At 40.6% G+C, this 21179-nt stretch overlaps 1 protein-coding gene across 1 annotated transcript in view; it reads right to left on the bottom strand.

The window, feature by feature from the left end:
• LOC133563457 (N-acetyl-beta-glucosaminyl-glycoprotein 4-beta-N-acetylgalactosaminyltransferase 1-like) overlaps positions 1-21179 on the bottom strand; it is a 521254-nt gene that overhangs the window by 83699 nt on the left and 416376 nt on the right. The window contains exon 8 of the mRNA XM_061917589.1: positions 5411-5489. Within this exon, the coding sequence (XP_061773573.1) occupies positions 5411-5489 (79 nt within the window). The remainder of the gene's footprint in view (positions 1-5410; positions 5490-21179) is intronic.

Here is a 21179-nt window from a genome sequence, read left to right as displayed (position 1 = left end):
GAAGTTTTTATTTACACGATGAGTCCATACTTGCCAACCATCCCGATTTTACCGGGAGAATCCTGAATTCCAGTGCCCCTCCTGAAAATCTCCCGGGGCAACCATTCTTCTTTAGCGTCCTTTACAACCTGTCGTCACGTCCGATTTTCCTCCATACAAACGGCGTGTCGACGCATTCACATCATTCATGTGGCTTTTACACACACATAAGTAATGCAATGCATACTTGGTCAACAGCCATACAGGTCACACTGAGGGTTGTGATATAAACAACTTTAACAATGTTACAAATATGCACCACACTGTGAACCCACACCAAACAAGAATGACAAACGACATTTCGGGAGAAAATCCTCACCGTAACACAACAGAACAAATACCCAGAACCCCTTGCAGCACTAACTCTTCCACGATCTACAATATACACCCCGCTACCACCAAACTCTACCCGCCTCAACCCCCCACCCCCCATTTCCCGAATTCGGAAGTCTCAAGGTTGGCAAGTATGGATGGGGTGTGTCTTGACTGGCTCCGCCAAACCCCTGAGGCCGACTCACCGATCACGATCGAACCCAAGTTAAGAACCACTGCCCTAGAGGGGGGTGGGGTCACCCACATCTGCGGTCCATTCCAAGGTTTCTCACTGTCATCCCACTGGGTTGAGTTTTTCCTTGCTATGATGTGGGATCTGAACCGAGGATATCGCTGTGGCTTGTGCAGCCCTTTGAGACACTTGTGCTTTACGTTATATAAATAAACATTGATTGATTGATTGATTGAAATGGCGGGAATGGCACCCTCCTCAGATTATAAGTCATTTTTCATTTAAATGGGACTATAAAGAGATTCCATCAGTCAGCATCCAAATGACAGCAAACATTGTACAGTAAGTGATTTTTCTTTATGCTTGTTGGTTCTCATGAAGTTGCAGGAGTGAAAACAGCAATCCTTGAAACTAATGCGCCGCGTATGCTTTACATGAGCAAAATGCGTACATTTCAAATGTTACTATTAATGTGCCCTTTAATACATTATACATACTTATTTCATGTATGTACAGTTAACATTTCAATGGAGGTGTTTCAATGTTTTTTAGGGCTTTATAGGCAGAATAGAGCGACTCACAAAGGCTCCATTGTAAGCTGACTTTTGATCGCATTTTTTAAATGTTTAGAATGCATTAAAAAAGAAAAACAAATGTGTTCTTGTGAGATGATAGGCATCTCAAAGGAGACGTTTCCTGGTGAATACCGGTTCACATGTCGGCCTGCTTCCCCCCACGGACACATACAAGGCAGCTGGTAGGCATCTTGAGACGTTCTCAAACCCCGTGGGCCTCCCCCTTGCACATGGTGGTTAGTGGCGGCCTTGTGAATATTTCCGCTGCCCTGACAACATCACCATTAACATAAACATGCTAACAGTTAGTATGTGTCAAGTACCAAAATATAAGACTGAGGTTGATACCAGTAATATAGTTAAAGGGGAACATTATCACAATTTCAGAAGGGTTAAAACCAATAAAAATCAGTTCCCAGGGGCTTATTTTATTTTTCTAAGTTTTTTTCCGAAATTGTACCCATCATGGAATATCCCGAAAAAAGGCTTTAAAGTGCCCGATTTTCGCTATCTGTAAATCCACCGTCCATTTTCCTGTGACGTCATCTAGTGATGCCAATACAAACAACATGGCGGTTAGCACAGCAAGATATAGCGACATTAGCATTCATTTACCATGAATTGATTAACGTGGACCCCGACTTAAACAAGTTGAAAAACTTATTCGGGTGTTACCATTTAGTGGTAAATTATACGGAATATGTACTGTACTGTGCAATCTACTAATAAAAGTATCAATCAATCAATCAATCAAGTTCGGATTCAGACTCGGATTTCAGCGGCTTAGGCGATTCAACAGATTACGCATGTATTGAAACGGATTGTTGGAGTGTGGAGGCAGATAGGGAAAAACGAAATTGAAGAAGAAACTAAAGCTATTGAGCGATCGCCTTCTAACCAACGATTGCATCTTTTGACCAGACCACTGGAGCAACTTAAATCCGTCGATTGGTAAGTGTTTGTTTGGCATTAAATGTGTGCGGAGGGAAAGGCTGGATGCAAATATAGCTACAAATGTACATACAGCTAGCCTAAATAGCATGTTAGCACCGATTAGCTGGCAGTCATGTTGCGACCAAATAGGTCTGATTAGCACATAAGTCAATAACATCAACAAAACTCACCTTTGTAATTTCGTTGATTTTATCGTTGGAAATGCATCTGCTTTGAGTGTTGCAGGATATCCACACGTTTCTCTGTGCCATGTCTGTCGTATCATCGCCGGTAAAATGTGCAGACCAAACGAGGGACTTTCGCATCTTTTGACACTGGTGCAACTTGAATCCGTTGATTGGTATGTGTTTGTTTGGCATTAAACTTGGGTGGAGGGAAAGGCTGGATGCAAATATAGCTACAAATGAGGCATAACGATGCAATATGTACATACAGCTAGCCTAAATAGCATGTTAGCATAGATTAGCATGCCGTGCTAATCGATGCACACTCCACCTAAATCGACTTGAATCCGTCCCTATTTGTGTTGTTACACCCTCCGACAACACACCGACAAGGCATGATGTCTCCAAGGTACGGAAAATAGTCGAAAAAACGGAAAATAACAAAGCTGCTCCGAGATAATAGAAACGTGTTTAATTCGCCAAAATTCACCCATTTGGAGTTCGGAAATCGGTTAAAAAAATATATGGTCTTTTTTCTGCAATATCAAGGTGTATATTGACGCTTACATAGGTCTGGTGATAATGTTCCCCTTTAAAAAATATGGCATGTTAATGTTAGCAGGCTAAGAGTTCGAATATGTCAAGTACCAAAAATATAAGACTCAATCGTATACCAGTAAAATTACATTTAAATAAAGCTAGCTTGCTAAAGGCCTACTGAAATGAGATTTTCTTATTTAAACAGGGATAGCGGGTCCATTCTATGTGTCATACTTGATCATTTCGCGATATTGCCATATTTTTGCTGAAAGGACTTGGTAGAGAACATCGACGATAAAGTTCGCAACTTTTGGTCGCTAATAAAAAAGCCTTGCTTGTACCGGAAGTAGCAGACGTTGTGCGCGTGATGTCACGGGTTGTAGAGCATCTCACATCCTCACATTGTTTACAATCATGGCCACCAGCAGCAAGAGCGATTCGGATAGAGAAAGTGACGATTCCCCCATTAATTTGAGCCAGGATGAAAGATTCGTGGATGAGGAAAGTGACAGTGATGGACTAGAAAAAAAAAAGAAAAGGGCAGTGGGAGCAATTCAGATGTTATTAGACACATTTACTAGGATAATTCTGGAAAATCCCTTATCTGCTTATTGTGTTACTAATGTTTTAGTGAGATTATATAGTCGTACCTGAAAGTTGGAGGGGTGTGGCCAGGGGTGAGGTGACCGTCAGTGTCTCCGAGGGAAGCCACGAATCTCGAAGAGGCATGGCAGCCGGGCTGAGATCTTTTTTTTTTTTTTTCCCTCCACGGAGTAAGCATCCGACGGTCGGTGGCGGCCAGTCGGAGGAGGCAAGAGAGTCCACAGCTGCAGGAGGAACGACGCAAACTCTCCGCTCATGTCTACGGTAAGAGCCGCATGTAAACAAAGAAACACCGGCTGTGTTTGTGTTGCTAAAGGGGGCCGCAATTCACCGCTTCCCACTTACATCTTTCTTCTTTGACGTCTCCATTATTAATTGAACAAATTGCAAAAGATTCAGCGACACAGATGTCCGGAATACTGTGTAATTATGCGATTAAAGCAGACCACTTATAGCTGCGATCGGTGCTGGATCAAAATACCCGCTACAATCCGTGACGTCACGCGCATGCGTCATCATACCGCGACGTTTTCAACAGGATACTTCACGCGAAATTTAAAATCGCAATTTAGTAAACTAAACCGGCCGTATTGGCATGTGTTGCAATGTTAATATTTCATCATTGATATATAAACTATCAGATTGCCTGGTCAGTAGGCCTGAATGTAAATGTAAACGGGCAAAATTAACTAACAATATGCAATGAAAGGACAAAAGTAAAGCAAGAAGTGTTGAGTCAGAAACAATTGCTAAAGAAGCAAAAGCACAAAGGAGACACTGAAGCTCTGTGGAAGAAAAAGGCAGCCCCAGTAATACAAGTCACCATGGCGATGATAACCTAAGGCTGTAAAAATATTCAGTACAGCAGTGATCTCTTTTTATCGTCGTCATGCACACTCCCACTCAAAGTCCGAGCACGCATGACTCCAGGTATTTGAAACTTTAGCTTGAAATGAAGAACCTCTCATCTCTAAGCTTTTTGCCTCAGGCACAGAATGAACATCCCTACTGCTACAGTGGTGCAGAGGAGAGCTGGAGCAAAATAGAAAAATGAACACTATAGGTGAACGATGATAGGCAGGGAGGAAAAATGAACAATGCGGGATGAAATGACTCGAGATGCAATGGAGAAAAGTTCGAACTCATCACTTAAGAAAGAAACACAGGTTGCAATCATTCCTCAAGGAATTTGATTAGATGACTTTCTGGGGTAAATAAGTCTACACCATCCCTCCATCCATCCATTTTCTACCGCTTGTCCCTTTTTTTGGGGTAGCGGGGGGGTCGCTGGAGCCTATCTCAACTGCATTTGGGCGGAAGGCGGCGTACACCCTGGACAAGTCGCCACCTCATCGCAGGGCCAACACATACAGACAGACAACATTCACACACTAGTGCCAATTTAGTGTTGCCAATCAACCTATCCCCAGGTGCATGTCTTTGGAGGTGGGAGGAAGCCAGAGTACCCGGAGAGAACCCACGCAGCCACGGGGAGAACATGCAAACTCCATACGGAAAGATCCCAAGCCCGGGATTGAACCCAGAACTGCTCAGGACCTTCGTATTGTGAGGCAAACGCACTAACCCCTCTTTCACCGTGCTGCCCTAAGTCAAAACCATCCATCCATCTATTTCCTACCGCTTATTCCCTTTGGGGTCGTGGGGGGCGCTGGTGCCTATCTCAGCTACAATCGGGCGGAAGGCGGTGTACACCCTGGACAAGTCGCTATCTCATCGCAGGGCCAACACAGATAGACAGACAACATTCACACTCACATTCACACACTAGGGCCAATTTAGTGTTGCTAATCAACCTATCCCCAGGTGCATGTCTTTGGAAGTGGGAGGAAGCCGGAGTACCCGGAGGGAACCAACCAAAAACACATAATTCAATCCCTCACTTGTGTAGGGAAAAGTGTCACAGAGAGCAAAATGCTTGTTTACAAAGCAAATGCATCACAAGACAATCTCTTATTAGTGTGAAGAAATGACTCCTGAAGCCAAAAACATTCATCGTATGTTGTACTTACCCCAACTTCCACATGATCCGAACCCTTGTCATCCTGCTTGTGCAGAATCTCAAAGTAGTATCTTCTGGATGACATGAGACTGAGGAAGGAGAGACGGATTTGTGTTATTATTTTTATTTTTTTCCTCAGAAATCTTCCCGAGAGAAAACATTGTCTTAAAATACAACCAAAACACAGCAGGAAGAAAATGTATTACTAGCATTTGGAATATAACAAAGTGACATTGAAAAATTATTGTTAATATCAAAATATTAGTTTATATCAAAGGATGTGCATGCATACAGTACACACAAACACACAGCTGGGTGTCTTTTTGGGAACACATCTTCAACAAACCCAACAAAAGTTGCCCTTCTGAAATAAACAAATGCAAATCCCTTTTTTTGAAAATTATTTTGTTGGGAATGTTCTAATAAAGTTTTAGTCCTGCTTTAGGTTTAAAGAAAAACAGGAGGTTTGGGCTCAAAATCTCACGATACATGGCCCCATTCATTCTTTCCTTAACACGGATCAATCGTCCTGTCCCTTTAGCAGGAAAACAGCCCCAAAGCATGATGTTTCCACCCCCATGCTTCACAGTAGGTGTGATGTTCTTGGGATGCAACTCAGTATTCTTCTTCCTCCAAACACAAAGAGTTGAGTTTACACCAAAAAGTTCTATTTTGGTTTCATCTGACCACATGATATTCTCCCAATCCTCTGCTGTATCATCCATGTATCCATTTTGGTATTAACTCAACTTGTCGTGTTTGGAGGAAGAAGAATACTGAGTTACATCCCAAGAACACCATACCTACTGTGAAGCATGGGGGTGGAAACATCATGCTTTGGGGCTGTTTTTCTGCTAAGGGGACAGGACGATTGATCCGTGTTAAGGAAAGAATGAATGGGGCCATGTATCATGAGATTTTGAGCCTAAACCTCCTTCCATCAGTGAGAGCTTTGAATGGTTGACCAAATACTTATTTTCCACCATAATTTACAAATAAATCCTTTAAAATTCCTACGATTTTTCACATTCTGTCTCTCACAGTTGAAGTGTACCTATGATGAAAATTACAGACCTCTGTCATCATTTTAAGTTGGAGAACTTGCCCAATCGTTGGCTGACTAAATACTTTTTTGCCCCACTGTATAGACCAAGTATACGCTGTAATGAGGTAGCGATTTGTCCAAGGTCTACTCCGCCTTCCGCCCAAATGCAGCTGGGATAGGCTCCAGCACTCATGGGACCCGAGAAGGACAAGCAGTTGATATAGACAAATAGACTATTCCTTGACGTGACTTCTTTCCAAAAGTGAAAACCAGTGGTGGCCAACCAAGCCAAGATGTCTGTTGTACAGCAAGTAGTGCACAAACTATCTGAGTTTTTTGATTAATTGATACTTTTATTAGTAGATTGCACAGTACAGTACATATTCCGTACAATTGACCACTAAATGGTAACACCCGAATAAGTTTTTCAACTTGTTTAAGTCGGGGTCCACGTTAATCAATTCATTGAATCAATTAGATCTTTCTGCAAAAAACAGATACGACTAAAAAAATCTAACGATGCAATGGAATCTATCCCTCTACTTTATCAAAAAAAGATTTGTCGAGTGATATCAACGATTATCCGTCGGTAGCATTCCCAGACATATCAAACAATCTATTGGGTGCTCCACACATCATTCCGCACGACAAAACAGATGGAAACTTGGAAAAGCATGGAGCCCTCCCGGTAACAGTTCCAGATGCTACCTCAGTAGAAGCATTTAAGTCTCACCTTAAAACTCATTTGTATACTCTAGCCTTTAAATAGACACCCTTTTTAGACCAGTTGATCTGCCCTCTCTTTTCTTTTTCTTCTATGTCCCACTCTCCTTTGTGGAGGGAGTCCGGTCCGATCCGGTGGCCATGTAATGCTCGCCTGTGTATCGGCAGGGGACATCTCTGCGCTGCTGATCAGCCTCCGCTTGGGATGGTTTCCTGCTGGCTCCGCTGTGAACGGGACTCTCGCTGCTGTGTTGGATCCGCTTTGGACTGGACTCTCGCAACTGGGTTGGATCCATTATGGATTGAACTTTCACAGTATCATGTTCTCATATGTTCTCATAGTCATCAGTATCATCAGTATCATGTTCTCGTAGTCATCATTGTCACCGACGTCCCACTGGGTCATTATTGTCACCGATGTCCACTGGGTGTGAGTTTTCCTTGCCCGAGGATGTCGTAGTGGTTTGTGCAGCCCTTTGAGACACTAGTGATTTAGGGCTATATAAGTAAACATTGATTGATTGATTTATTCTTCTTCAAAAGGAAGCTAACCAGCTAGTCAACAAGGGGTGGTGTGGCTCAGAAGGTAGAGCCAGTCGTCCAGTAACCGGAGGGTTGGCTAATCTAATGCCCGGTCCACTGCTGTAGTGTCCTTAACGACAATGGCTGACATTTAATTATTGCACTTTAAAATAGTTTCTATCGTCAATGAAGGTTTTATGATGGCAAATATTAGCCCTGGAGGGAGTTGATTCAATTGTAATAGTTTCATACAGAAACTATAGAAAAAATGAAACCAATCTACTGCTTCAATTGTCGTTGGTTCTCTCTAGGGAAAGTAAGACCCTTCTTCCCGCTGCAAGGATTTTAATCAAAGATTTCCATTCTATATTCATGTAGCGATTCACTGCTTGGGATGGATTGTTCAGTTCCTTTTTCTGTTTTTTGCTCAGAGATGTTCTTAGTTGCTCTTTGCCTCGTCTGTCCCTCATTTAAAATAATCAAGCTCATTTTTTTGGATTGACTGTGTCTGGATTTGGAAACAGGCAAAGACATTTGTCAACCGAGACAACTAATCATACATACTTTATGAGATGATTGAAACTTTTTTTGTGAATAACATAATATACTCTATGTGGAGAGGCGGAGCGGACGGTCCGACGGCGGAGCAGGGCACGCTGGAGCCCTGCCCAAGATGGCGGCAAGGAGGCGGAGAATGTGGCTGAGCGGAGAGGCGGGGCGTGCCGGGAACGACACTACGAGCAAGATCAGGTGCGTGGCTCGCACACCGGCACACAATTAAATCATCGCCTCACGCTGTATAAAAGGGAAGGACGACGAGGAGGAGGAGGAGGACGAGGATGAGGAGAGATCGGGGCGGCAGGAGTAGGAGAGCAGCTATCAATGAGCAACAGAGAGCGAGCCATAGACGAGGACGAGGACGACGGCAGCTGAAAGAGCTGACCGTGAGCGAGCAGTGAAAAGGAGCAGCTGAAAAGCGATCCGTCTTGAGACAAGGCTTTATTCGAGAAATAAAGAAGTCAAACCTGCTCAAAAGGCATGTCCTTCCTGGGTGGTCCATTGAACCCGAGCGACGACGGCTCAAGACTGTCACACTCAGATACAAATAAAGCCTGCTTTCTGGTATTTTTGTCTACAAAACAGTACAGTGCAATCTCGATTCATTAATGCCTCTATTTGCGACCTTTTCGGTTTACAAACCTTTACGTCAAGGCAAATACGCCTCGGTGTGCGAACCATATGAAACCATTCATTTTGCATTGAGTGATTGTTTGATTGATTGAGACTTTTATTAGTAGATTGCACAGTAAAGTACATATTCCGTACAATTGACCACTAACTAGTAACACCCGAATAGGTTTTTCAACCGGGGTCAGTCAGGGGTCCCCATTAATCAATTCATGGTAATGCCGCTTGAAACCATCGGGGGCTGCCATTTCGGGGACAGGGCAGGGCAATTTTGAAGAGGCCGACCCCCTACATCTTATCCTGTTTACCCCCTGAAGCCATTTTGAAGAACTTCGACGGCGAGTGGCACGTCCGTCTTATTTTTTTTCACAATCGTCGTACCTTGCGCTGGTCAGAGCTGTGTCCTAAAGGGGAACTGAACTTTTTTTTAGTTGTTTTTATTTTGCTTATCGTTTACAATCATTATGAAAGACATGACGATGGATGGAGTTTTTTTTAATGCATTCTAAATATATATCATATGAAAATAAAATTCTTTACAGCTGAACCAATGGGAGCGTCACTATTCCGCCCAGACAATCTGATAAATAACCATTCAAAAAGCACCAACAATACACCATTTACACTTTGTAACCTATTAATACAGTATTAGTAATATTATTACAAATGCTAACACTGACACAATATTTAGTGCGGCGCCGTAATCACTTGCGTGTGAAAATTTTAAAATCAAGGCATGGTGGAAGTATTTAGTTACGTCAATAAATATTTTAATTTATGGTTTAGGTTATGGGCCAAACTATATCGGGATATGAGTTAAGGTCCATATCGCCTAGCCCTACATTTGTCACTAAGACGAGTGTTAGTGACAAGGCTAGCACAGTTTAGGGATGCTCTCCATGTTTAATTGAGCGTTACAGTAGGCCTTGTTATGGTCATTTGTTAATAATGAAATTGTGACACTTAACCTCTTAAGGCCCAAGCTGTTTGTTAAAGGGGAACATTATCACCAGACCTATGTAAGCGTCAATATATACCTTGATGGTGCAGAAAAAAGACCATCTATTTTTTTAACCGATTTCCGAACTCTAAATGGGTGAATTTTGGCGAATTAAACGCCTTTCTGTTTATCGCGCTGGAGGCGATGACGTCAGAATGTGACGTCGTCGAGGTAACACACCCACCATTTTAATTGTCAACACATTACAAACACCGGGTCTCAGCTCTGTTATTTTCTGTTTTTTTGACTATTTTTGGAACTTTGGAGACATCATGCCTCGTCGGTGTGTTGTCGGAGGGTGTAACAACACTAACAGGGAGGGATTCAAGTTGCACCACTGGCCCGAAGATGCGAAAGTGTCTGCCGCCAGACCCCCATTGAATGTGCCAGAGTGTCTCCACAATTGACCGGCGAGGCTAAGGCAGACATGGTACAGAGATGTATGGATAACCTGCAAATGCATTTGCAACGATAGTCAACAAAATCACAAAGGTGAGTTTTGTTGATGTTGACTGCCAGCTAATCGATGCTAACATGCTACGCTAATCGATGCTAACATGCTATTTACCGGCGGTGCTAAATCAGACATGGCACAGAGATGTATGGATAACCTGTAGATGCATTTGCAACTATATTAGGTTTCCTTCCACCCACATTTAATGCGAAAAAAAACACTTACCAATCCACGGATTTAAGTTGCTCCAGTGTCACAAGATGCGAAAGTCCTGATCGTTTGGTCCGCACATTTTACCGGCGATGCCAACGCAGCTATTCGGCCATGCTATGGCTATGAATAGCGTCAATAGCTATTCGCTCAATAGCTTCAGTTTCTTCTTCAATATTTTCATACTCCAACCATCTGTTTCAATACATGCGTAATCTGTTGAATCGCTTAAGTCGCTGAAATCCGAGTTTGAATCCGAGCTAATGTCACTATATCTTGCAGTAGTATCTGCCATTGTTTGTTTACATTGGCGGCACTGTGTGACGTCACAGGGAAATGGCCAGTGTCTTCGCAGAGAGCCGAAAATCAGGCACTTTAAAGCTTTATTTAGGGATATTCCGAGACCGGTAAAATTGTGAAAAAAACTTCAAAAAATACAACAAGCCACTGGGAACTGATTTTTATTGTTTTTAACCCTTTTGAAATTGTGATAATGTTCCCCTTTAACATGCTTTTTTAAATTTCTCTTTGCTATTTGGGCTTATTGGAGCCTAATTAGAATAAAAAATAAAAATCATCTTTTGATATGATGTACTTAGTCCATAAGTACACAAACGTGTACTTCATGTGTAGTGACATGCTATTTTATATTTTTACACTTTTTTCCCCCCAAATTCCATTGTATGTTATACTCTTCTGACACCACTAGATGGCAGTATAAGTGTCCATATAAGGGCCATAAGACCCCAATTCAGTAGTGTACACAATTTTGGTAATAAGAGCTAAAAGGTGCTGTCTACTAAGGCCTTTAGGGGAACTCAACATTTTGGGGTAATTTCACATATTGTTCACAATCATTATGAGAGACAAGATTTATTAATACTATAAAACAAACTAAGAACCAAAAGATTTGCACGAAGGCACTAACAAACAAAACAAACTGAACTAGCATGGGAGCTAGACACAACTAAGGACGCTAGCACATGAGCTACGACAAAACGAAGGAATATCGTGGAAGCTAACAAGTACAAAAGATATTTACCACAATGCGGGAAGAGCGACGTCACTTGTTGCATTGAAAGCAATTTAAAGTCCGAGAACGAATGTCAAACAAAGGCGGTCTTAAATAAGGAGATAATCACTAGTCAGGTGCGCGACGATAAACAAGAGACAGGTGACACTAATGAGTTACTCTGACAACAGAAACAAAACTGGGAACGAAAGACGTCAAATACAAAACAGCGTGATAACAAAACAGAACTAAACCAGAACATGCCATGATCCAAATAGTGGATCATGACAGTAGTAAAAGCCATGTTCATAACAATATATAATATCTACAATATTTCCCTCATGTTGGTCATTGTAATCATTGCCGGAACCAATTCTTCGGCGCATTGATTTCCTTCCTGACTTCTGGCAACAACCCCTTCCGGAATCAAACCCGTGTGTGTGTTCTAACCGTGGCAGACTTGGTAACAAAGAACAAAGACGACTATTTTTGGACAAATAAGGATTCGCAAACTTATCTTTTTCAACTTGAATTTATGGCGGATGAACTGATGCTTCTAGAATCGAGCACAAAGGAAAGGTGAGATGTTTGAGCAAACGGAAGCTGAGAGAGTGAGGTAAAGCGAATCTAAGCTGCAAGATGTGGAACTTGAAGCCAAACTATTTCGACATAAATGGTGTGCTTACCCAAAATTAACCACAAAAACAGACAGACGACTGTACATTGAGTGCGTCATACTTTATATTATTCATGATACATGCATGCGTGTTGTTACAACAACAGTACATACACTAACTATATGGCGAGCTGTGTACAAACAAAACATGGAATGTGGGCTAATACTTTACAGATACTCGATTACGATTGTTCATGTTTTTCAGTCAGTACAGACTGGTGTCTTACCACCATTTGTTGTGCATTACAAACTCAAACGCGTTTCGTGCTGGCGTGGAAGCTATCGCCGTAATTAGCTTTTACGGCTAATACCGTAGCATGCTGACGTGCTCTTACAATAACAATGTCGCCACAGTTTGGTTATTATACAGGGTACGGAACGCAAATGAAGTATTGTTGACGGTTTTTGAATGTATTTTAAAAGTGATTTAGCGGTAGAATCGATTGCTCCCATTAGCTGCACTGCTAGCCACCAAGAACAAGCTGTATATGTTAGAAATAGAGATGTCCGATAATGGCTTTTTTGCCGATATCCCGATATTATCCAACTCTTAATTACCGATTCCGATATCAACCGATACAGATATATACAGTCATGGGATTAACACATTATTATGCCTAATTCTGTTGTGATGCCCCGCTGGATGCATTAAACAATGTAACAAAGTTTTCCTTAAATAATTAAACTCAAGTTATGGAAAAAAGTGCCAACATGGCACTGCCATATTTATTATTGAAGTCACAAAGTGCATTTTTTTTTTTAACATGCCGCAAAACAGCAGCTTGGAGTTTGGGAAATCCTCTCCCTGAGATAATCCTGATACCCACTATAACTATGGGAAATACTATACTTTGACTTTCACAAAGTGCATTATTTTTTTCAAACATGCCTCAAAACAACAGCTACAAAAACAATGAAGGCACACAGCTTCAGTCCAGAATATACTAGATCAGGGGTCACCAACCTTTTTGAAACCAAGAGCTACTTCTTGGGTACTGATTAATGCGAAGGGCTACCAGTTTGATACACACTTAAATAAATTGCCAGAAATAGCCAATTTGCTCAATTTACCTTTAATAAATAAATCTATATATATAAAAAAAATTGGTATTTCTGTCTGTAATTCCGTCGTACATTTTTATTCCTTTTACGGAATGTTTTTGTAGAGAATAAATGATGAAAAAAAACACTTAATTGAACGGTTTAAAAGAGGAGAAAATCCAAAAAAATTGAAAATTAACTTTTGAAACTCAGTTTATCTTCAATTTGGACTCTTTAAAATTCAAAATTCAACTGAAGAAAATTAAGAGAAAAACTAGCTAATTCGAATATTTTTGAAAAAATTAAAAAAAGAGTTAATGGAACATCATTAGTAATTTTTCCTGATTAAGATTAATTTTAGAATTTTGATGACATGTTTTAAACAGGTTAAAATCCACTTTGAAATAAGATTTAAATTTGATTCTAAAGATTTTCTAGATTTGCCAGAATAATTTTTTTGATTTTTAATCATAATAAATTTTAAGAAATATTTCACAAATATTCTTCGTCGAAAAACAGAAGCTAAAATGAAGAATTAAATTAAAATGTATTAATTATTCTTTACAATAAAAAAAAAAAAATACTTGAACATTGTATTTAGATTGTCAGGAAAGAAGAGGAAGGAATTTAAAAGGTAAAAAGGTATATGTGTTTAAAAATCCAAAAATCATTTTTAAGGTTGCATTTTTACCGTAAAATTGTCTTTCTGAAAGTTATAAGAAGCAAAGTAAAACTAATAAATGAATTTATTCAGACCAAGTCTTTAAAATATTTTCTTGGATTTTCAAATTCTATTTAAGTTTTGTCTCTCTTAGAATTAAAAATGTCGAGCAAAGCAAGACCAGCTTGCTAATAAAAAAAAAAAAAAAAAAAAAAAAATATAGGCAGCTCACTGGTAAGTGCTGCTATTTGAGCTATTTTTAGAACAGGCCAGCGGGCTACTCATTTGGTCCTTACGGGCACCGCGTTGGTGACCCCTATACTAGAGAAAAAAAGTAGTAAACAATAACATAGTTTTCCTTTAGTACAAGACTGCCTGGCATACTGTATAACAGGGAATTATAAACTGGGCTCAATCTGCCTTGCTCTAATGTATTTGTACAAGTAACAAAAATGTGCTGCAAGCAAGTGGTGAGTGCTTGAATTGGCCTACCAGTCAATCAGAGCTTCTGAAATGCTGCGTTAAGACAGGGCACCTACATTCACTGCACCCTGCAAAGTCTGCGCCATGCAGGGCAGACTAGCCACACCAAACTCCACCGTAGCTTTTACCATTCTGCGTGGGATTTTGCTTTGGGGTGTTTTTTGTTGTATTTTAGTTTTTTCTCGGCGGAGTCTTTAAGCGACAACTGTGTGGTACTACTTTTTTCGGTGTTTACTTTTCATCCATGTTAAGTTAAAAGTTAAGTTAAAGTACCACACACTAGGTGTGGTGAAATTTATCCTCTGCATTTGACCCATCCCCTTGATCACCCCCTGGGAAGTGAGGGGAGCAGTGGGCAGCAGCGGTTCCGCGCCCGGGAATCATTTATGGTGATTTAACCCGCAATTCCAACCCTTGATGCTGAGTGCCAAGCAAGGAGGTAATGGGTCCCATTTTTTTTATAGTCTTTGGTATGACTCGGCCAGGGTTTGAACTCACAACCTACCGATTTCAGGGCGGACACTCTAACCACTAGGCCACTGAGTAGGTCACGCTTGTATTCATTGTGTATCTCTTTATCATTCTTGAAGAGGCGGGATGTCAAATTGCTCATATTAAAGGAAAACGTCTTTGTTCCTCCTCGCATAACCAACTGTTTGCAGTCATTGCAAATTTCCAGTTTTCTGTCCGTCAGAGACACTTTAAAATAATCCAAAACTATAGACATGGTGTCGTTAGTCAGTCACCGAGCGAGCTCGCTTGTTAGCCACGGCTACAGCACCGGCAACAACACACTTTTGTGTTTGTTATTATGCTCTGCTCGCGGCAGTTTGATGAGGTCATCAAGCGTCGCCAGTAAACATCTCACGCTGCAGTCGTCAACTCCTATTTTGTGTGTGGGAGAGAGGAGAGGGGAGGGCCTGCTGACTGGGAGACGCAACTGCTCTGTACTTCTCTTGCACCGTACAGCGGCGTTTTAAAAAGTCATTAATTTTCCTTTTTATAACTGATACCGATAATTTCCGACATTACATTTTAAAGCATTTATCGGCTAATAACATCGGCAGGCCGATATTATCGGACATCTCTAGTTAAAAAGCAAAAAAAAACCTAAAAACTTTCCTCTTCTTTGTCTGTTATAATGATTGGGAGAGATAGGCAACATTCCAAAAAAAGTGCATTTTTTTTTAATTTACTAACACGTGAAAAAGCTAAGCGTACAGCCCTGCACTTGGTTAATTTGCAGGTTGCGAAATATAAATTGAGTTTTCCATTGACACCGTTTCGATTGCAAAAACAAACAAAGACACATGTAAGGATTGTGAATGACAAGTAAAAAAAAAAAAGGAAAAAAAAGTGCAGTTCCACTTTAAAAATATTCTAACCCAAACAATCAGAATCACAGTGTTTCTTAGTGGCCTACTGAAATTTGATTTTCTTATTTAAACGGGAATATCCGGCCCATTCAATGTGTCATACTTGATCATTTCGCGATATTGCCATATTTTTGCTGAAAAGATTTGGTAGAGAACATCGACCATAAAGTTCGCAACTTTTGGTCGCTAATAGAAAAGCCCCGCCTTTACCGAAAGTATGTGTACGTGACGTCACGAGTTGCAGGGCTCCACACATATTCGCATTGTTTTTAATGGGAGCCACCAGCAGTAAGAGCAATTCGGACCGAAAAAGCAACAATTTCCCCATTAACTTGAGCGAGGATGAAAGATTTGTGTTTTAGGATATTGATAGTGAAGGACTAGAAAAAAAAAAAAGAAAAAAAAAAAAAAAGCGACGGCTCCGGGCGGCGGCAGTGTGGGTGTTTCAGATGTAATTAGACACATTTTGTCACGCGTTCGGCGCACTTGTTGCGCGGAGTTGCCACTTCGTGGATGCACACACTACCAGTCAGCAGGATTGCAGGTAAGAATACGTTTTAATATAATAAAACAAAAGAACACAGGTGCAAAAAAGGGGAAAAACAAAGCGCGTGCCAATGCACGGAAAGCTAATGCTAAAAACGTAGCAGGAAACAGAAAACATTAAACGACGTGCCACACGCACGTGAAGCTAAGGCTGAACTTAGCACAAAATAATCGAGGGCACAAGGATACAAAACGTGACGTGTTGCGAAAAGCAAGTAATGGACCGAGGACGAACTGAGGAATCAGGTGGGCTTAAATACACAAATGATAATCAACAACAGGTGTGACAGGAGCCCGTGAGGAGGAGCACAAAACGTTGCCATGGTGACTAAACAAACGGGGAAGTGCTCAAACACAAGGAATCGGCAGAGTCCAGAACCAAACATGAACAAAGACATATAAGCGGCAAAACAATAAACGATCCGCATACCGGATCGTGACACATTTACTAGGATGTTTCTGGAAGATCCCTTATCTTCTTATTGTTTTAACAGTGTTTTAGTGAGATTTTAAAGATTGTAAAGACATACCTCCAGGTCGGATGGCTGCGGTGAACACGAAGTGTCTCAGAGAGAAGCCGAGGAGCCAAGCTCACAGCTGCCTTTTAAACAGCTGCTGCAGGACGACGAATAATCCAATGATGTCTCCGGTAAGATATATATCACAATTTCCCCATCCAAAAACATGCTGGTTGACGTAGAGAAAACATGATCGCTTGACCGCTCAGTGTTAAAGCTTCACAACAAACAAAGAAACACCGGCTGTGTCTCGGTGCTAAAGACAGCTGCAATGCACCGCTTTTCACCAACAGCATTGTTTTTTATAGTCTCCATTATTAAATGAACAAATTGCAAAAGATTCAGCAACACAGATGTCCAAAATACTGTATAATTATGCGGTTAAAGCAGACGACTTTTAGCCGCGAGTGGTGCAGCTGCTAGTATTTCCTGACAGTCCGTGACGTCACGCGTACGCGTCATCATTCCGCGACGCTTTCAACAAGAAACTCGTGGGAAATTTTAAATTGCAATTTAGTAAACTAAAAAGGCCGTATTGGCATATGTCGCAATGTTAATATTTCATCATTGATATATAAACTATCAGACTGCGTGGTCGGTAGTAGTGGGTTTCAGTAGGTCTACGAGTAGGGACGACTTGGGAGAAGAAGAGAGCAGCGCCTACAGGAGGATGTTCACATGTTGAGCCATGTGCACACGATGCCATCAATCTATAATAAATCATAAAAGGTGCACAAGACGTTAGTTTCTTCTGAATACTGCTCATCAAAACCAGAGTGGCTGTTGAGATGCTATTCAGCCAACACAAGTTCCATTTTCAGCTCAAGGCACCCTGACTGACCTTTTCTAAATGATCCCACCATCTCCTGCAAGCTCCTAGCATAAATGAGCCGAGAAATATATATTAAAAAATAAAATGTTCCAATTCTTTCACCTCGGGCACAATCTCATTACATATGATCAGGCTGTAAGCGAAACATTAATTAACATGTCAAATGTGAGTAATTAGAATGATCCCAATCAGGTGAAACTGAGCATATAGAACCCAAAACATCATTAAGCTTTAAAGGGGAACATTATCACAATTTCAAAAGGGTTGAAAACAATAAAAATCAGTTCCCAGTGGCTTGTTTTATTTTTCGAAGTTTTTTTCAAAATTTTACACCTCCCGGAATATCCCTAAAAAAAGCTTTAAATTTCTTGATTTTCGCTATTTGCGATGATACTATCAATTTCCCTGTGACGTCATACAGGGCTGCCAATACAAAGAACATGGCGGTTACCACAGCAAGATATAGCGACATTAGCTCGGATTCAGACTCGGATTTCAGCGGCTTAAGCGATTCAACAGATTACGCATGTATTGAAACAGATGGTTAGAGTATGGAGGCAGATAGCGAAAACGAAATTGAAGAAGAAATTGAAGCTAATGAGCGAATAGCTATTGACGCTATTCGGCCATAGCATGGGTGTACCTAATGAAGTGGCCCGTATTATCGCTGCCTTATTAGCATCGCCGGTAAAATGTACAGACCAAACGATCAGGACTTTCGCATCTTGTGACACTGGAGTAACTTAAATCCGTCGATTGGTAAGTGTTTGTTTCGCCTTAAATGAGGGTATCTAGTTTCAAATGTACATTCAGCTAGCGTAAAAAGAATGTTAGCATCGATTAGCGTAGCATGTTAGCATCGATTAGTTGGCAGTCATGCCGTGACCAAATATGTCTGATTAGCACATAAGTCAACAACATCAACAAAACTCACCTTTGTGATTTTGTTGACTTAATTGTTGCAAATGCATCTGCAGGTTATCCATACATCTCTGTGCCATGTCTGTCTTAGCATCGCCGGTAAAATGTGCAGAGACTCTGGCAAATTCAATGGGGGTCTGGCGGCAGATTTCTTGCCAGTGGTGCAACTTGAATCCCTCCCTGTTAGTGTTGTTACACCCTCCGACAACACACCGACGAGGCATGATGTCTCCAAGGTTCCGAAAAATAGTCGAAAAAACAGAAAATAACAGAGCTGAGACCCGGTGTTTGTAATGTGAAAATGAAAATGGCGGGTGTGTTACCTCGGTGACGTCACGTTCTGACGTCATCGCTAAAAGACGGATAAACAGAAAGGCGTTTAATTTGCCAAAATTCACCCATTTAGAGTTCGGAAATCGGTTAAAAAAATACATGATCTTTTTCCTGCAACATCAAGGTATATATTGACGCTTACATAGGTTTGCTGATAATGTTCCCCTTTAATGAAGCTTATTTTGAGATACATGTGGTTGCTGTTTCATATGACAAAATTTAAGTTTTTGTCCTATTTATGACACTTCCATTGGGCTGACTATTTCATTCTACAACCCAAGTCCTTATCAATCAATCAATCAATGTTTACTTATATAGCCCTAAATCACTAGTGTCTCAAAGGGCTGCTTATGACCACATAGTCACAGTTGACATGATGCAGGCTGCCATGCAATGTTTTTTTGGAGGCAGACAGCTGGTGCAGAGTTACGAGAGGCAGGAAAAATGATCGATTCTCTGATGCATCACGATTATGAGGTGGACAATTCATGAAACGATGGACAAATGTTCAAACATCTATTATTTATGTACTGTATGTTACATTAAGTAATACAGACGTCTCTTAACGTTAGTTCGAGGTTTGGTTCTCACTAATGTTTTCTTCGTACATTTCAACAGAGGGCTAACAGGAACCGTGTTGCACAAGAATGTAACCAAATAAGAAGCTGAAATTAGCAAGTAGATTAATAAGACAAACATTTTCACACAGTGTGACAACACGTCCGTCAGCCATAAATATGAATGAGCAGACGGACGACACACGTCTTTGGGCCGCAAATTTATGGCGACTGGGACTAGAGTTTCTGAACATTCTGTGGTTTTACAAGGCAAACAAAAATACATCAAAGCTTGCCAAGTAGGGACTTTTATTTATATTTTCACGTAGCACGCTACTACAGTTCCCACATATATAGTCTTCCATATATATGTAAATATACACACAGTATATATATATATATATATATATATATATATATATATATATATATATATATATATATATATATATATATATATATATATATATATATTAGGGGTGTGGGGAAAAATCGATTCATTTCGGGCTCCAGTACTCTGGAATGCCCTCCCGGTAACAGTTCGAGATGCTACCTCAGTAGAAGCATTTAAGTCTCACCTTAAAACTCATTTGTATGCTCTAGCCTTTAAATAGACTCCCTTTTTAGACCAGTTGATCTGCCGTTTCTTTTCTTTTTCTTCTATGTCCCACTCTCCTTTGTGGAGGGAGTCCGGTCCGATCCGGTGGCCATGTACTGCTCGCCTGTGTATCGGCTGGGGACATCTCTGCGCTGCTGATCAGCCTCCTCTTGGGATGGTTTCCTGCTGGCTCCGCTGTGAACGGGACTCTCGCTGCTGTGTTGGATCCGCTCTGGACTGGACTCTCGCGACTGTGTTGGATCCATTATGGATTGATCTTTCACAGTATCATGTTCTCATAGTCATCATTGTCACCGACGTCCCACTGGGTGTGAGTTTTCCTTGCCCTTATGTGGGCCTACCGAGGATGTCGTAGTGGTTTGTGCAGCCCTTTGAGACACTAGTGATTTAGGGCTATATAAGTAAACATTGATTTATTGATTGATTGAATACGAATCGAATTGTTTATGTTGTGCGATTCAGAATCGATTCTAATTTTCAAAAAATCGATTTTTTTATTTAAATTTCTTTCATTTATTTTATTTTATTTTTTTAATCAATCCAACAAACCACTAAACAGCAATTATAACACTGCAATCCAATTCCAAAACCAAACCTGACCCGGCAACACTCAGAACTGCACTAACCAGAGCAAATGAGAGGAGACACAAACACGACACAGAACAAACCAAAAGTAGTGAAACAAAAATGAATATTATCAACAACAGTATCAATATTAGTTATAATTTCTGCATAGCAGTGATTAAAAATCCCTCATTGACATTATCATTTGACATTTATAATAATTAAAAAAAACGTAAGTGTCACAGTGGCTTACACTTGCATCGCATCTCATAAGCTTGACAACACACTGTGTCCAATGTTTTCAACAAAAGAAAATAAGTCATATTTTTGGTTCGTTTAATCGTTAAAACAAATTTACATTATTGCAATCAGTTGATAAAACTATGTCCTTTATAATTATAAAAGCTTTTTTTTTTTTTAAATGTACTACTCTGCTAGCCTTTCAGCAGACTGGGGTAGATCCTGCTGAAATCCTATGTATCGAATGAATACAGAATC

The sequence above is a fragment of the Nerophis ophidion genome, linkage group LG12 (assembly GCF_033978795.1).
Source record: "Nerophis ophidion isolate RoL-2023_Sa linkage group LG12, RoL_Noph_v1.0, whole genome shotgun sequence".
NCBI lineage: Eukaryota > Metazoa > Chordata > Actinopteri > Syngnathiformes > Syngnathidae > Nerophis > Nerophis ophidion.
This window is presented reverse-complemented; position numbering and strand designations above follow the sequence as displayed.